This window comes from Pseudomyrmex gracilis, unplaced genomic scaffold (genome assembly GCF_002006095.1).
Source record: "Pseudomyrmex gracilis isolate BER0280 unplaced genomic scaffold, ASM200609v1 scaffold_188, whole genome shotgun sequence".
Classification (NCBI taxonomy): Eukaryota; Metazoa; Arthropoda; class Insecta; order Hymenoptera; family Formicidae; genus Pseudomyrmex; species Pseudomyrmex gracilis.
In genome coordinates this window covers 133212-151920 of record NW_018020772.1, presented here as the reverse complement: position 1 = coordinate 151920, position 18709 = coordinate 133212, and the positions used below count along the sequence as shown (strand labels likewise).

The following is an 18709-nucleotide window of genomic DNA, read 5'->3' as shown; positions in this document are numbered from 1 at the left end:
ACGGCTCTCAATGGTTTACACAGTTCTTCTTTTATACGTTTCGGCGAAAGCACAGCGCGTTTATCGAATGGTCTTTCGAATATATTTAAAAAATAAGTTTTTGTTTTTTTTTTATATATATATAAATAATTCCAATGTGTGTGACTGAATAGGACAAATTTATACGAAAGCTACATTTAGAGGTATGTACAAATCTTAGACTTTACGTATACATATATAAACTTACATGCGACGTATTCCCTGCAATATATATATAAATATTTTTCCACACACATGTAACATATAGTGTATACATATACATATATATATATTTATATAGATATATAACATATGCACCTGGAGGGGGCACATTTATAATTCATATGTCACAAATATAAAATGTATCACACGAGTGTCATAATTTACAAAATCTCTATTTTCTAAACCAGCCTGTCCTAGTTGTGGTCAATGGCAAGAAGAAATTCCATTTATCTTATTGATTTATCTGCTGGAAATCTGCTACCGAAAGATTCTCTGCCGAAAAACTTTCAGTCTTATTTGATGAGTTTTTGCTAGAAATTTGGTTATAAACGAGCCGAGGATATAATATTTTTTCAACGAAACGTCATTCGTTTTCCGAAACGACATTTGTCACAAACGGGATCTCTATTAAGACAGGACGAAGCGTATAATAATCTAACAAACACGATGAGACAAACTTGAGCCGGATAGAACTACTATAATACTTGCGAGAGCGTGTTCACTCCGTGTGGAAATTTATTATTTTAATATCTAAGAGTTTTTAATAAAAGTATATATATATATATATATATATATATATATCCAGCGTACGCGCGCATACGGGAGAGCAAAGGTCTAAAACCAAACCCTCCGTGCTCGTTTCTTCTTTTTGTTTTGTTTTACTAGAATGCTCTTTACACACATCCATTATTTATCACCGCTCTCACAACCTTCTAGGACTATCGTATTTCCTCGTGGAGATAGACACCAACGGACGACTCTTAAAAATCTAACGCAATTGAATCAGTTGAAAACGCGATACAAACGCTCTCCCTCATCACTCCTCGCACTCTATCCACTGTTGATGGCAGTTGCGTATTGGTGTATCAATGTTATATAATATAATTGTATACATACACGTACATACATACATACATACATATATATATATATATATATATATATATATATATATGTATGTATATAATCCGACATAAAACAATATTTCCATTATATTCCGTATCGTCGAATAAAATTTTTCATATCCCTAACATCTCATATTTTTACCGGCGCCTTTAATGTTCCTCTCTCCTTCCTTTGATATATAAAATCAGACTTAAAATTACAGCACGTATGAGGCCGTGTAACAAATATTCTACGATAAGTTACAATTAGCGCTACGATCTCCCCTTTCGCCGCTCTCTCTCCGTAATACAAGATACACTCTTTCGATGACCGACTAAATTTTAATTGTAACTCTTGAATAGAGTCTCATACTTTTTTTCGTTTCCGATTCGATCGAATCGTAGAACTCGAATCTTCGCTCGTCGATTCTGATGCTGCGCGATGTTAACGCGCTAACAAAAACTATAAAGCACAAATATTATTACGGGAATGCACTCGCGTATTTTCACATAACATACCGATGATCACATACCTGTTCGCGAATTGAATTCGTAGGTAGGTAATAAATAGGTTTGATGAAAAAATACGTGTTTCTAAAATATAATAAGAAACAGAGAGAAATATACATACAATAATAATATAATATTATATGTATAATTTTTTTTTTTACACAAATCTATTGCACTGTGCATCTAAACATTCCGCGAAATTTATCAAGGGTTAATCTTCTTCTTTTTTTTTTTTTCTTTTTTTTTACGAAAAAGTGAGCAACAGAGAAGCTTCTAATTTAATAAACAAAATACAGTAGTTTTCCATTACCTTGCGTCGTTAAAATCTTTTTCGTCATTTTTTTACGGAAGGAGAACTTTTTATCGTTCCCTTCGATTTTCATCGCGCGTTCCAAGTATTATTTTACAACGCATTGTCTTCTAGAGCTGTGTTACGCGATGTTAACAATAAAACAATCGAGTGGAATTCAACGTGTGAAGAAGTTTATCTAAACAAATATATATATATATATCGCCATCTCAAAAAGATTAGCCGTATACAATATAAATTCGTACGGTTGCGCATAACACTCCAAAGAAAATATTCACGGTTTCTAGAGAAATGAAAAGTCACATTATACACGCGACTGCGCAATATAATTCTCTAAGAAAAATCGCCTAATTTGAATAACAAACTATCTGCGCAAATGCTCGCAACAATTATCGTGGAGGATATCTGTTGGGTGGCATATTCTTCACCGAATGATCCTTTATGTCACTCGGGTTGAACATCATTGGTCCCTAGAAATCAATCTTAATTGAAAGCACGTAAAGTTAGCGTGTCTCTGTAAAAAGTTAACATTAGTTTACAAGATAGTTACAAGATTTAAACGAGAAAACTTCCTCGATTTGCCAAAGTTTTTACTGTGTTTGAGAAACAGATATTAATATATTATATATACATTTATATATTATTATATATATATATATTATATTACATGTATTAAATATTTGATATATGTAAGCAGTAAGGGAACATAAATCTTGTTACTCCTCTTTATCAATCTTCGCTAAAAAAAAAAAAAAAAAAAAGTTGCAATTTCGCAATTTATTACACGGCATGAGAAGATGCCGCAACACAAATTGTAAATCGAAAATTACAGTAATTAAAAAAAAAAAAAAAACAGAAATAAGTAAACTTATTTTACAAAATCTGATTCTGAATTTTTGAACATGTGTAATGTATCCTTCACCAAACTCTTTCCCTCGATTCCATGACAACGATTAATGAAAATAGTGATTGACAGTAACTGATAAGCGTAAGCTGATTTTTTTTTTTTTTTTTTTTTTTTAGTAAATGAAAGCAGCGAGTTATTAAGTCTCGGCACGTGTACGAAAACTCATTAGTTTGTGAAAAAAGATATTTTATATTATTATTACCGTAAACTCTCCTGTGTGTGTGTGTGTGTGTGTGTGTGTGCGCGCGCGCACGCGCGCTCGCACATATCGCAATAATAAATTTTAACAAACGTGGCCATCTTTGGTAATGCAAGAGAAAGTTAATGCCACTGAATTACCTTGTTCCGTTGAAGGAGTCGCGGATCCCTCATCGTGTAGCTCTGCACCTCTCGTGATAACGAGCTAGTTGAGCTCCAGCGAGAGAGCTATATGCCATATACAACACAACAATGCTGTCTCACTTACAAATATTTATCACGTTTGCTTTATGATTAGCTAGTCTTATCGTATGTACATTACTTTCGGGAGTAACACCGATTTCTTACGCTCACATGTTCAATTGAATGATTGCGGAATATTTTACCTCATTGTTTTTTTTTTTACTAATCGCAGCTAAATTTTTTCTTTTTTTTTTTTTTAACAGTTAAAATCGGTATTACGCAACTTTGTTTTCGTGTACTATAGGAGTAACATTTTGCAGCAACTGGAAGAACACATTGTATTTTTTTTTTCATGCTCCGAGATGCAAGTATACAACAAAAGTGGTTTTCACAAAATATTTTGTAACGCTGTGAGGATTATTCACAAAAGATGTGTGTATCGTATTATCATTATTATTATTATTTGGTTACACTAATCTTCTTTACAATTGGTACATGCAAAGCAAATTGTGGATTTTCATATTAGCTGTATAAAGCGCTACTGACTGATCATAAAATGTTGACAATGAAGCATTATTCTATCGAGCCAAAGTTTTGTGCGCGTGTATATTCTGCATGATTTCACATGCAACAAACTGCAAATTTTATATTACATATATAACCGTATGTTTTACAGTATGTTTTTTTGCATAAGCAACAGTTTGCGTTCAGCGAAACAGAGCGCTTTGTGATTATTACTTGTCATTATTCAACATATACACTTTCACATTTTCAATCTAGAGGAATAGACCAATCACAGATAATAATAAGCACAAAGCGTTGAATTCCGCTGAAACGCGATCAAGTGAGTGAGAAAGCGTGCGTGCGAAATATCGAAAAAAGTGAATATGAAATTAATGTAAAAATGAATTTCCTTACTATATCGAAAATAAACTATTATTTGGCTATATCATTCTGCTTCCCCGACTGCTTGCATAAAAGGAACAAAAAAAAAGGTAAGATTAAAAACACAGATGTACATATAGAAGACAGATCTATCTATATATATATAGATATATATATATAGTGTATATATATATATATATATATAAATATCTATATATCTATATCTATGATATATAGATATATATATCGTGTTACTAAAATGTAATAAAGGAAGCGAGGGAGATGTATTTTTCAAGTGGTGCTATTAATAACAGTGCCGTAGCAATTATCTCGTCTGTTTGTAATAAGAAAAGAAAACTTGCATAGTGCTTGAGCAGTCCGACTCGTAAATTTAAACACGCTTCGTTAAAACCTATATAAATTACTTTCTGACACACATACATATATTTGTGTAAAAAAGTTATAAAAAGTAATGATTATACATAAAAAAAAAAGAAGTATAGGACAGTACGCGTGACTACTTGTCAAAAAGAATCAGAAAACTATATGTACGACAATAAACAAGGAATTAATGTAAAAATATGTACAAACTGTTCGTTAAACAACCTAAACGCAAGAAGAAGACTGTATAAACATCTAATCGGATTACGTTAACATTAAGCTTCATAAACACGCCAAAAAAAAAAAAAAAGGAATCTAAGCCGCATACTAGCAAAAACTGCACAATGCAAGAATGACAAAAAGAAGAACTGTATATAAATGTAAATATTTAACTGGTGTGAGAGAAACTGGTATATGTGTGTGAAATTTGTACTGTTAATGTAATAAGTGACAATGACAATATTTGTAACAAGTTCAACGGTTCAAATATTGCAATCGCATATAGAGGTGGTTGTAACCAACGTTTTGTAGGCCACTTACAGTTTGTGGTGTATTCTCCGCGACGTTTCCGGATGGTTGTGCTGTCGTTGTTGCCGGAGTCAAGAAATCCACGGGAGCGGTCGAATCATTAACTATATCGCAACATAATATCAAAATAATACTTTCATCAACATTTTCTAATGTAAATGACCATCTTTTTTTTTTTTTTATGCTTAAAGTCTCAACTATATTTCACTTAAACGTTTTATTTCGTGTATCTTAATTGTAAGTGCATATATTATGCCATGTCAAAAACAATTTTGGAACAAACTTTGCGTCAACGTATTAAATAAAACAAAACAACCAAGTAAGAGACAACGCGATGAGAAAGCCTTTAGAAATTTGAAATGACTCACCTGGCGCAGGAACGAACAGTTGCGGGGACGAAGTAGCCATAGGAACAAGCGGAGATGTCATGGGAGTGGGCATGTTGGATGATGCGCTACCTTTCGGCCCGTTGGGATTGATTATGTCTACATAATTGGCGCGCATACTCCTATTCTTCGGCAGTTTGTACATATTGCTGCCGGTAGGCATTTTTGGAACCTCCGCCGCAGGTGCGTCCTCATTGTGAGCGCTCGATAAAGACGGCGGTTGCAAATTACGTTCCGTCATCGTTGTCGGCGTACGAAAACTGATGTCAGACATCTTCGGGGGTGGCGCCAATGCCGCGGCACCGCTGTCACTGTCCTCATCTTTGTTTGTCCACTTCTTCGTTTCTGGATCCCATACAATCTGCAGCGGAAAAGATAACAAAATTGATCAAACACAACAACGTCGTTTCGGCAAAGCGATAAAATCTTTTTCTCTCTGTGTGTTACTCTTGATATATGTTAGAAACAGATCTAGCTAACGAATTAGAAGTTTAGTGGCATTCGTTAGTTAATAACGATAGTCAACAAATCCCGCACTATATATACTGGCCTGGTTTTATCGTCCGGTCTTACACAAGCATTGTTGTAACCGTAAGTAGCATTCTATTACCAAAAGTATCCGCGCAAGCCCTTAACGACATAAAACATAAAACCGTCCATTTCGTGACTTTCAATCAAGCTAGAAAGACGGAAGTGTCAGGTACAAAGCGCTGAGATGTTTTACCTTCGGATTGCTGTCGTCCGGCAATATCATTTGGTTTCTCGGTTTCGGGGCGAATTTGCTGATCAAACCACCGAACCAGGAACCGCCGCTGTTGACGGGTTTCTTTTCGGCCGTCTTCTCGCTCGCTTTCTTTGTTTCGTTCGAGAGTTTCGAACTCGGTCTCGGTGTTTCAAGCGCGTCAAGTTCTTCCAGAGGATCGTACTGCTTGCTCGTCGACGACGGCGTCATGGTGATTTTTGGCTGCACAGGCTGAAATAAAATATACGATTGATCATCGCAAACTGGTTCCAGCAAAGTTCATCACTATTTACTGTAAACAATGCGAGTTCGCTCGATTATTAACACGCCGATTCGATTCTTCTCCACACGCTCGGGGAAACAAGAAGAAAAATTAAATTATATGCGATACTCACAGATGTATTTACAGTAAAAAATGAAAAACTTTGCTTACCCCGTGTGTTTATTTTTAGATAGCGGTGTCGCGCTCTTTCTCTCTGCGACGATACGTCAGAGATGTGTGCAAAGTGCAGACTCTCGCATCGGAGAAAAGTAGAATGTAAAAAAATGCAGATAAATTGTGATAAAACTTTATTACAATAATGGATTATATAACTGGATTACGGTAGTAACAATATAACACGTGTTTTTTTTTGTTTTTTGTGTTTTACATTTAATTGCACTTAAAACAGTAACAATTTTTTTAGATTTTGTAAAATTACACACTATCGTAACTAACGAACAAAGAAACAGAAAAACGCCTTCTCTCTCTCTCTCTCTCTCTCTCTTTACATTTCTACTTATTTAATCACAGCATACATAGCATCTGTTCAATTCGTCGTTAGCATCTAAGATGATTCTGGTGTTAAATTCAAAGTTTCAAAATGTAAAATTTTGACACGCGGCATATATAAGAATACCGATAAATTATTTTTTATCACAAACAAACTGATATAGTTTCTTTGTTACTCGATTACTCAAACGTTTGTATAATTGCTCCACACACGCAAAAACAAAAAGAAAAGAAAAATAATATGCGGCGTATATTAGTCACGTTATTTAATAACAAGAAACAACGTCTTGCGACTATATATATATTAGGTCTACCGGAAAGTTCTGTCCGTTGTTTTGGAATAAAACAAAATACAAATTTTTCTTTTCGTTAAATAAACTTGATTAAATAATATAATTGCCATTATATTATTAATGATTTCTTGCCAGGGCAATTTGTATATCCCATTGTTGAAAAATTAAGAAAAATTTGTATTTTGTTTTATTCCAAAAACGGACAGAACTTTCCGGTAGACCTGATATAAAGTTTGCAAAATCTAGTCATCTAGTCACCTCGTGTGGGAGCATCAATGTTATAAGTCTCGACGGTATTATCTTTCAAATAATTATTTCTAAGTCTAAGCGGCAAATCGATCGGATACGTGCCACCGAAAACCAATGGCTTGTATCTCGACTCGCAGACGTTCCGCCCGATATTATTGTCACAAGACCACGCGTCAACTGTATCACAAATAACATCTTTTCTCCGAATATGCGGAGCTACTCTCATGACTTTTTTATCCTCGAAATTGCAATACTGTTTCAAAGTTTGCGCCTCGCTGTCAGACGCGATATTGTTCTCGATATTGAACTCGGAAGATGAATCCGATCCTGTGAAGGATTCGAGTTTCAATTTGCTAAATTGAATATCTAAGTCTGTGGTTTGAGAAGACGGTGCAGATAAGATCTTTTCGTCCGTCTTGTCGGTCCCTTTCGTGTCCGTATCGTCCAACGAATTCTTTTTCTTAACTTTGCATTTAAGAAACATCGGCGGTTGCGAGCTCGGTGGTTTCGAAAGTGCCAATTCCGCGCGCACGGGTCTCTTGATATCTTTCGAATGAATTTGGTTGTTGTTCCGCAGAATTTTCGGATAGCTCGCGGTCAATTTGGGATATCTTTTACGCGAATTTTGCGCTTTAGCCTCGAGACTACCGTCAGACGTATCGAAGAACATGGACACGTCGTTAAAAGTGTTATCGTTAAGCGCGGAGGTGATACAAGGATTTGATTTCGCAGACACATTGCGACGCCGTAATGAACTAGCACCCAGCGACTCATCAGGATTATTGCTCGAGGTAAGTCCGTAATTACTTACTTCAGGAGTTGGCGTTTTGTCTTCTTTTTCCGCCTGTCGACGAGGAAGCATTAAGAAACAGGGGAACATGTTAATTTTGCAATGCTTTGACAATGAATATTATATGGATTAAAAACAAAACTGTATTTACTTTCTTCTATCAAATAAATTACATATGAAAAGAACTAAGGAACTAAGCAAGAGTTGGGCAATTTACAGACAAATTCTGTAAAAGAGAAATGAGAGAATAAAAAGATGAAAACAACATATGCGATTCGATTTTTATGACAACAACAGAGGGATCTCTTTTGATGAGAATTCTTCCGCAACGCATTTTTCAACCTACCTCATAGTTCCAATTGTCTTGCTGCTGCAAGTTATCGGTCTCGATCTGTTCGGCGGTCAAACTCGGCATTGATTGTTGTTGCTGCCAGTTGTTAGGCGGCATATTAGGTTCGTTTCTCCCGTAATTGCCCTGATAAAACGGCTGTTGATTCCAATAATCCTGCGACTGGTATTGCACAGACTCGTCCATGTTTCTCACATACTGCGCATTCGGATCGTACGTGTCTTGAATATTAGCGGGCAAAGATAGCGGCTGTCTGATCGTCTGCAAATCGGCGGTACTGGTTTCCGCCATCATCGTGGGTTCGTCGCTGTATTCGGATTGAGCGCCGGTCCATTGTTGTTGCGACATCGGCGGCAACGATTGTTGCTTCATTTCGTGAACATCGTGTCTTTCCACGGCCGCGTAAGAATCTACGCGAGCACCGTACAATTCACCTTTGGCAACCGATTCGTCCTGCAAACGAAATTTTCTCCGTTTAACACACGCGCGTCTCGAGATCAATATTAATTTGATTATTATAAAATTAAAACCTATTTATATATATATTTTTTTTTAAACTTGATTTTCGAATTAGTTGAACAAAGTACAAAGCATATCGATCTCTCGTTGTCAAGTACAATATCCGCACGTGATGATTACCTGAGACTTGCCGATTATTTCCTCCAATTTTTCAAGCCACACTAAATTCACGTTGGAAACATCTTCCAGAGCGTGTTTATAGACCGGATCGTGATACTTCAACCGATCGCCAAGTTCATAAACCGATCTGATGAAAGCTTTCTTATATTTCGAAGGTTCGTTCGCAATATTCGTTGCAATCTGTTCAATATATAAGAGCGCTTTCTCTATCAAACCGCAATCCACCATTTTTAGCGTTAGATCAAACTTGAATGTTTGCAGATCAACCAGCGTGAAACTCGAATCGCTGAGATTGCGAGCGTATTCGTAGATCTCCGTCAACATGACAGCTTCGTTTGTGAGAAATTCAGAATAGGGTTTATTCTGATTCGCGCCGATTAACACGAGTTTGACCCCGTTTGTTCCGTAAGATCCGAACTCGATTTGCGCGAGGATGTAACAGAAATGTGCGGCATAGATGTCCCCTCTTCCGAACAACGTATCTCCGAGAGTTGTTATCGAGCGGCGATTAATTTCCGGATTTGATGAGGTGTTGGAAATAATCATAGCTAAGTGAGGACGCCAATCCTCCCAACGTGAATCGGCAACGCACTGTAAGAACAAAAAGGAAGGTGACTCACACACACGGCACAGAGATGTGCAAAATTCAATTTTATATACGAAGTGTGTTAATCCTTTGCACTCTCCAGTGGCGACTCTCACTCACCATGTGGTTTGATGCCGCAACTCCAGAGGTGACTCTCAATTATGTTTGTAAAGGTGTAGAGATATATAAAATGTTAAAATATAAAAATTTGTGCGTGTAATGATTTTAAGTCACTGGTAAGAAATGCGTCAAAAGGGCTGAGAAACGTCTGGAGTTGCTGGTGCGCCGCGCGAAAAAGGCCTGGAGTGCAAAGGGTTAAATAACTTCAAAGCAAAGAAACGTGACTTCTACCGTGACTATGGCGGGTACGCGCCCAGAATGCAGCTGATAGAGAGTCTGCAACGGATCGTGCGGTGGTAAACTGTTTGCGAATCGAATCATAACGGAAGCATACGTGCGCTTGTCCAATTTGCTGGCCAGGAAAAGAGCATGACCCCAAAGTCCCTCGTTCATCGCATATTCTGTTGTAAATATGCGAAGATAACATTGAAATGTTCAGAACGTTCAGAGAATGCTGGATCATAAAAACGCAAAAAAGTCTTTTTTGTACCTAATGCTTCTTGTATTCGCCCGTAAAGCAACGTGTCCCTGTACTCGTCTGTTATTTCCTCCACTGTTTTTCGCTGTTTTATTTCCGTTTTGTCGGACAACGAGGATATGTCCTGAGTACTTCCGTCACCGCCCGTAGCGCTGGATCTTTGCGACGCTTGCGACTCCCTGCGTCCTACGGTTTGAGACTTGAGTTTGTTCCCGTCGTTATAAGCGTCCTTGTTGCGCAGCAAGAGCGCAGCGATATCGACTCCGACCACTTTCTGCAACGATTCGAGCAATTTGTGCGTGACGCACAAATGTGTCGTTAAATAAATTAATTAAATTTCTTCTAAATTATTGTCCAAGGGGAGAGGATACACTTACCCCATTTTGTTGAATAAGCATAATCATCAGTTCGTATAAAAGAATGTACGATGCGCGATAATTCATTTCCTCGTTCGTCAGTGCTTTCCTGATCTTATTTTCGCAATATTCTATGATAGTCTTCTTGTGTGTTACACCACTGGAACCACAAAAATTACATATCATTTTTGCACACATATACGTGCACACTTGCGTTCCTTTACATACCGCGGCGATATATATGTACGTAATGCGCGCGCAAATGTACTTACGTAATTAGCGGTCCCAGATATGATCGTAACTCGCACACGAGAGGATCGTGCGAGAGCAAGTTATCCAAGCGAAAAATGTCCACTTTGGCCCTCTCGCCGTCAGCCGGATAGCTCAAAGGAACATGAACCAAAGATCCAATGGAAAAGCATCCTGTGAAACAAAATGCTCAAATTTGTTTCAATGCTATTCAAATACAAATAAAAAATGTAATAACATAATTCACGTTTTGTGTATACCATATGCGTGAGATGTGAAGAATTTAGTTGGCGTTAACTGAGCGGAAGTAATAGTTGAATCTTCCAATGTTGACATCTCACCCAATGTCCGTTTATCACCAGCAGTTCTGAAATAGAAATAATTGTTTCTTTTTTTTCACGATGTTAAAACACGAGTTACGAAACACAAAAACGATACAATAATTATAACGAGTGTTAGAAAGCACATATTGTAAACAAAATAAAGCGTGTTCCACCACAAATTTACAACAAATCTAATTTAAATAAATTCAAACACATTACTCTTATAAAAAAAATCTTATATACAAATATATAAATTTTATCTATGTGTAAAAGTTTGATGTTAAAAAGTGTATTCCGACTTTCTAAACATTGAATATTTATAAATTATCATTACGATATACAGGGTGTCCCAGAATTGCCGTACAATCTCTCGTAGGCAGGTAGAAGGAATAAAACTGAGTCGAAAAGTCCTGAACCATTTTTTTCTATTATTTATAATAAAGGAGTAATTATTGAGTAAATCAGGCCAATCAGCGCCGACCTTTAGCCAGGCCACGCGCCTGGCTGTGTGTAAGCACTCCGCGCAGTTCACTGACGTGCGCCTGGCTAAAGGTTCGGCGCTGATTGGCCTGATTTACTCAATAATTACTCCTTTATTATAAATAATAGAAAAAAATGGTTCAGGACTTTTCGACTCAGTTTTATTCCTTCTACCTGCCTACGAGAGATTGTACGGCAATTCTGGGACATCCTGTATATTCGACAGCGTAACTCACAAATAAATTACATACATGTTCTATCTATGTTGTTGTCTAGCTTGACTACGCACGAAGAAATCTCAAATAAAATACTAGGAAAAAAGAAAAAAAACAAAAAGAAAACTGAATTTCTCTTCGACGGTTTAAGATTCCTTTAAGAACCGAGAGCGGGCTCTCGGTCTCACCTATTCAAATTGTGACAAGCCGTATCACTGCGCTGCCGCGGATTGCCGGCACATCCGGGATATCCGAAATGCGGAACACAGAGTGTCTTGTTTGGTAAGTGGAAACATGCACTTGGGAACGGAAACAATCTGACATACAACGAGCGTTATAGATGATCCGTATCGAGACGAATAACAGTGAGTACAACAACAAAACAAAAAATGAAACTAAAAAAATTCTCGTCTTTTTTTTTAAATTATCTCTCGGCCAAAAAAGACGTACCTGTCGTCGCAGGAACTACGGCCAGAATGAACACTAGCTCTGTCCTCCGGATAATTGCTAACACCCCTAGCCATTTGTTGTTGTTGATGCTGACTGTACATGTTGTACCACTCGGCGTACCTAGCGTACGCGTGATACGCGTGATAATCGTAATGAGCATTGTATCCATATCCTGCATTTCATAATTAAATTTTTATCAGCGATTTTAATACAGAAAATATTGCGTCTTGCACAAACATATCTTGGTTTAGCCATATACGTACGTACCGTAACCATAAGGTGGGTAGTAGTAGTCGCAGTCCCTATCGTTGTAGGAAGATCTACTCGAAGGTCTGGAACTGGAAAGACAACACATGTGTACATATGTATATACAGTCTGGGGTACGTTCCAAAATCTTAAGCCTATGTCACACTACGGATTTGGATTGAAATTAGATTGCAATTTGGTCAATCAGAGCGAAGATCAGTAAACTTAGGATTGGTTTTCTTTCTTCTGATTGATCAAATTTCAATCCAATCCCAATCCGTAGTGTGACATAGGCTTTACCTTGGTAACCGAAAACTATAGTATACGTTACGTAAAATATAGCATTTTAGTAACCAAGGTAGGATTTTGGAACGTACCCCTTGTGTGCGTTACAAGTTGATTAAATATCAGAGCTACCATACCCTCTTCCGTATCGATCATCATGATCTCTCCTGTACGGATCTTTGATATCGTAATCGTTGTATCTTCGAGGTCGTCTGTCATCTCTCCTTCTGTCGCGATCTTTTCTACGATCGTCCAATCTTCTTCTGCCGTCCCTCTCGTCCGGATCCTCTTTCCCTCGGATTCTTCTGTCCACGTCTTCTCTTGCGTATCGATCCAAATCGTCGCGACTGTGATGTTTGCGATCGTCGTCCCGATACGTACCGACGTCACGACGTTCGAAATCATCGCGCGCGTTGTATTGACGATCGTTGTCGCTCACACGACGTCGATCGTAATAGTACTCGTCGTCGTATTCGCGATCGCGATCGTGGTACGCGTTCTTCGTATCGTATTCATTCCGTCGACGATCGGGACTGGCCTCCCGTCGTCTCTCCCTGTTCTCGTCGCGACTGTTGCGAGAACCCTTGTCGTCCTCGTCCTCGTAGGAATCCCGACGATTTCCCGCGGAACCGGAAACACCCTGGTTTTCACTTTCCTGCGACGCACCCACCGCTTCTTCGCGTTTGCTTCGCGATTCGCCGCTGGTCTGGTCCTGAATCGTTGAGATCGGAGGGAGAATCTCCGGCGGAGAACCGGTTACCACTCTCCCGCCGGTCGTCATCCTGTTGTCGTCGGACAACTGGGTGACGTCGCTCGATGACGCTCCGCCTGGTATTTGTCTGAGTTCCGTATCCGTTTGCTGCGCGGTCTCTTCGGGTTCGTTGCCTCTGCCGAGCACCTCGCGAGTCTCGCTCGGTTCCAACATTATTATTTGAGACTGCAACTGATATCTCTCCTCGCCCGACGGATCGTTACGCGATTGCTGAGGCGGCAGTGAACGCTCCCTGCCCGAAGGATCGTTTCGTCGTTCCAGCGTTTCCGCATCGCCCCGCAACAACAAAGGAACGTTTCTCTCTTGTCCCGGAAGTACGTCGCGACGTTCAACTCTGTCGGATATATTTCTACCCTGCACGCTTTGTTCCTGACCCGAGGGATCGTTCCTCCTGGGATCGGACAGACGGGACTGTCCGGTCTGCACGTGATGTTCCTGACCCGTAGGATCGTTTCTACGTGGATCTATGGTGCTCGATTGCCCCGGTACTTCTCGCAGGAAGGGAATATCGTTAGGCACTTCGTCGTTCTCGTCGTCCTGGCTCGGCGTCGGCTCGTGTTCCTGATGCGAGTCGGTCAACTCGCCGGTCTCCAGAAACGTATTCCTGTCACTCGAAGCGAACTCGTAATTGTCCGGCATCTGTTCCGCCTGTAGGGACGCGTGAGGTCGTATTTGTTGTTGCACCGACAACACCTCGATGTTGTTTATCTCCTCCCGAAAGTCACGCGTGTTCGTCGTGTCTTTGGGACTCGTGCTCGGTTTGGGATCGTTGTCCAAAGTCTCCTTGTTTATGGAATCTCGCGATCCGTAAATGTCGCGTTCCTGTAACGAGATCTGATGATCGGGCGCGACCACTTCGACGTTCATAAAATCGGAAGTCAGTTGAATGTTTTCGTAATTCTCTACATTCTGTTTGGGAGAGCTCCATTGATTCGGGGCCGATGTGCGGGTGTGCTCTTTCGCATTTTCAATCACCGTGGTAGTGCGCGCGCTTTGATTGTACCATTGATCGTATCCGCTTTGCGAGACGCTGTCGGTAGCACCGACCTTGGTAGCACCGTTCTGATATGTATTCGATATCTGATGATTCTGACTGACAACAGGTTGACTGTCGACGACAGAGTGAGAGTTTTCTATGTTGCTAGCGTAATCTGGAGGCAATACCGGTATATTATCGGGAATAGAATTGCTTCGAATGTTTGTGACGTTGAAATTGGCAACCGAATGTTGAGCTCTCCCATCACCGGGACTCGGATATGCTTCCAACGATTCGCTCGAATGATTCGCATGCTTGCTCGACTTGTTTCCGAGATTAAGTTGACCAAAATTACTGGACAAGTCCTCGTTTACTGTGGAAACGAAAGGATAATCATCGTTTTCCGCGACAAGAACGTTCTTCAAAGCATCAATCTTTGATGTATCATCCGTCACCGTGTTCAGATTGTGGTCTCTAATTGTTGGTTTAACATCGCTCGGTTTTACATTAATCGAATCGTGAGACAACGCGGTACCCGTGGCAGAAGCGACTGTTGTTGCTTGCTTCTCACTTTCTTGTTGTTCTTTATTATTATCGCTTGTATGTACAATATTTTCTACGGTCGTAGGTACAGTAGTCGTGGGTACTGTAGCGTAATGAAACGACGCGTGCATTTGCTGTTGATCGACTTGCCACTCGTTAGCGGCAAATCTAGGACTGTTGTTGTCCTGTGATACGTTCTCTTTGGGCGCGTTGTTGTCTACTTGCTGCAACCACTGATTAGAATGTACTTCGGTCTGCACATTAGAGTGTCTCCAATCGTGTGTAACGTTGGCATTTCCCATCTGTGGCCAAGAACTAAATGTATCGTCTATATTACTCGTTTGTACTAGATGCGACGACATCATTGTCTCGCGATTTTGATTGTGCCACTGATTCGACGTTCTGTTACCAGCTTCGCTGATACCTGGCTGTCCGTTAGCAGACCAGTTTATGGAATGTTCCTTATTAATCCCCTTGACAGGCAAATTATACATCTGCGATGATTGCATACCTTGATTGCTCATATTATCGACGTGTTGTTGCATATCTTTCGGCACGTTCTGATCCTGGGTCAGCATGTCGGTATGATTCTGCCAGTTACGTTGCAACGGCAAGTTCGCCGCGTCGTCCTTGGTTCGATTAAAATTCTGCGACGTAACGGGCGGCGGATATAGCAACGGTTGATCTTTCTGATTTTGCTGTGGCACGAGTCTCTGCTGCGTATACGCTGCATTCTGGGTTTGCTGTTCACTCGACCATTGATTATGCTCGTAACCCGATTTAATGACGCTTTGTTGTGGCGGCAAAGGATACTGTTGATTTTGATTATAATTCGTGTAAGAAAATGGATCCGTGTAATTCGGACCGGTTTGACGAGGGGGTTCCGATCTAGGCGTGTTTCTTCCTGACACAGAGTTCTGATTAAGTACATCGGAGGTGTTGCCATTCTGGAGATTCTTATAATAATTGTCCTGTGCCGAATTAGATCTCAATTGTCCCTGATGCTGAGGAAAAGACACGTAATGCTGTTGCTGTTGCGACTGTTGTTGTGGCAACTGCTGCGGTTGCTGAATATCTGATTGTTGGTCAAGACTCCAATCCCATCTGGGATCTTTCCACGAATTATATTCCGATTGATTCATGAGGGGTGATTGCTGAGTGGCATCGTTTGACGGAACATCCGATTGAGGCCTCGGCATAGACATCCATGTATTTTGATTATGCATTCCATACGCAGCCGAATGATCCACCCGCGACCTGGCGGGTCTAGCTCGGTAAGGATTCTAAAATCGTCCATATTAATTAAATATATGTAAATAAAAAATTAAATACATTAATAAATTAATTAAATATATAAGTTATTTATCATTTTTTATACAAATATGATTTTTATACATATGTACTTACGTTCATACTGTCTGTAGAGCAATGTGAATGAATTTATAACAAATTTGTTATCTGTAAAGTAAAGAATAAAAATTTACATATGTAGAGAAATTTAAAGAAAATGAAAAATAGCAAACATAAAATATTTATCTGTTTTAATGTTGTTTTTATATTTTACATAAAATCAGTGTAATTATAATAATAATTAATTTTCTTTATTATATAAATAATATATATAATATAATATAATATAAATAATATACAAATTGTTGATACATTCAAAAAACTAACAATGATAACAAATAAGACTACATAGTAGATGTGAGAATTAAGAAATAATTTGTTTTTCACAGTGTCTATATAGATAACATATGTGACAAAATAATACTAGAATTTTATAGATAAGAGGAAAAAGAAGAGTGAGAAAAAAATCTGAAAACAGATAGCATATTTTCTCTATGTATTAATTTCTGGTAGTTAAAAAACGCTTTTAAAATTAGCAAATAATTGAAAATAACACATTTCTTATTTCTTGTTTTCGGAAAAATTTCTTGGTTGTAACACGTGTGTTATTTGAACCTAAATACAAGCAACATTCCCTTCGAGTAAATTTCAATTTCTGCTGCGCATTGTAACATAACAAACTATGAAAAAAAAAAAAAAAAGAAGCATTTTTATATAGACAGTCCATACTCTATAAATATTTACAAGAATTTTATCACCAAATAAAACGGAGTGTTATCGATACGAGTGTGTTTAATCAGTCGAATCCTTGAGTGTATTCACACTCTTTCAAGAAAACGCTTGTGTTGGCCGCGAAAGCCGATGAGGATCTATGGACTAACACACACACACACACGGATGTGAATTGCTTTTAAATGGGTCGCGACTCGTTACGATGCGAACAAATTTTCGCGTATTATCGACGCGTCGTAATTTTGCGAAGAACGAACATTTCGCACGAACGTGTAAACCGACGTCTTTGGTAAAAAAAAAAAAAAAAGGTAGTTCTCGTTCGAGATCTGGCACGCGTGCAGGCGCGACAAGGATCGTTCGGAAAATCTCCGACGTCGAGAGCGTCTTCTAAGGGCGCGATAAGGATTCGCTGCGTGCACGCGCACCTCCCCGGGACATAAAATAATAAATAAAAAATAATACGACCTCGAGACAGACGTCGAGAGAACGAGTTTTTTTTTTTTTTCTTTCCCCAATCGCCGCGACACTGGCGCGGGGGAAAAAAGATGGAAAACCCGCGCGCGGCCCGCGGATCGGACGGCTACGTACCAGCTGTGAAAGTCGGGGAACGATGACACGGCGTTTGAAGCAGCACTCGAATTTTCGTACCACGTTCGCACTCACCTAAAGCTATCGTCGCTCGCACTGCCGTCTGCACGCGCTTGGTATGCGCATTATTGTCTCCTGCACCAGCTGAATTCTCTCGTACGGGACGGCAGAGCGAACGTCGTCGTCGTCGTCGTCGTCGTCGTCGTCGATGATAGTGCACGATCTTTTACGAGTACGCGGACATTTCAATGGACGCCGTGCGCGAGAGCGAGACAAGTATACAGATGCGGTCAACGGTGAGACGGAGAAGGGAACAAACGAGTTAAGCACGTCACGAATTTTTCATCCGCGCTCACTTTCCACGCGAGCGGAACGGGGTCCGTACACCTACACACGTAACCCATAAAGAACCTCACACGTCAGAGTTAAAAACCGAATTTATCAAAATGACCGCGAGATGGCGCGCGCGCGTCCCCCGACATTTAAATCGGTCCAAAGTTCCGCGATCTGTTCAAATATTCAGTTGTTTTTTTTGATCAAATCCGTTACGTAACGGCAAGTTTGTTTGTTTTGCGAGAGCAAATTGAAAGCCGCAAACTTCCGAACTTTGCCGAAAAATAAGTTAAAAATTGCACTCGGCTTTACTGAGATATATTCACCAGATACGAACCATTTCTGGTTTTGTTGCGCGACTGTAATACGGTAATAGAAAC

General features: G+C 39.4%; 1 protein-coding gene across 6 annotated transcripts; it reads right to left on the bottom strand.

The window, feature by feature from the left end:
• Positions 1-1191: 1191 nt before the first annotated feature.
• LOC109858109 lies at positions 1192-18416 on the bottom strand. Of its 6 annotated transcripts, none has more exons than XM_020435036.1 (18): positions 18072-18416; positions 16734-16784; positions 13173-16609; positions 12771-12841; positions 12504-12675; positions 11296-11402; positions 11059-11209; positions 10808-10946; positions 10443-10704; positions 10184-10353; positions 9247-9837; positions 8605-9060; positions 8280-8312; positions 6137-6385; positions 5395-5773; positions 5039-5130; positions 3191-3277; positions 1192-2414 (listed from the first exon to the last, which is right to left on the bottom strand). In XM_020435036.1, exons 2-18 carry the CDS (start codon positions 16737-16739, stop codon positions 2334-2336), a joined length of 6483 nt encoding a protein of 2160 aa, XP_020290625.1. In that variant the 5' UTR covers positions 16740-16784; positions 18072-18416; the 3' UTR covers positions 1192-2333. The 6 variants fall into 6 exon arrangements, with proteins under 6 accessions (XP_020290625.1, XP_020290626.1, XP_020290628.1 ...); XM_020435037.1 differs by lacking the exon at positions 18072-18416 and adding an exon at positions 17997-18058; XM_020435041.1 differs by lacking the exon at positions 1192-2414 and adding an exon at positions 4151-4198 and having other exon boundaries at positions 3247-3277; positions 18072-18415.
• Between the last annotated feature and the right edge of the window lie 293 nt (positions 18417-18709).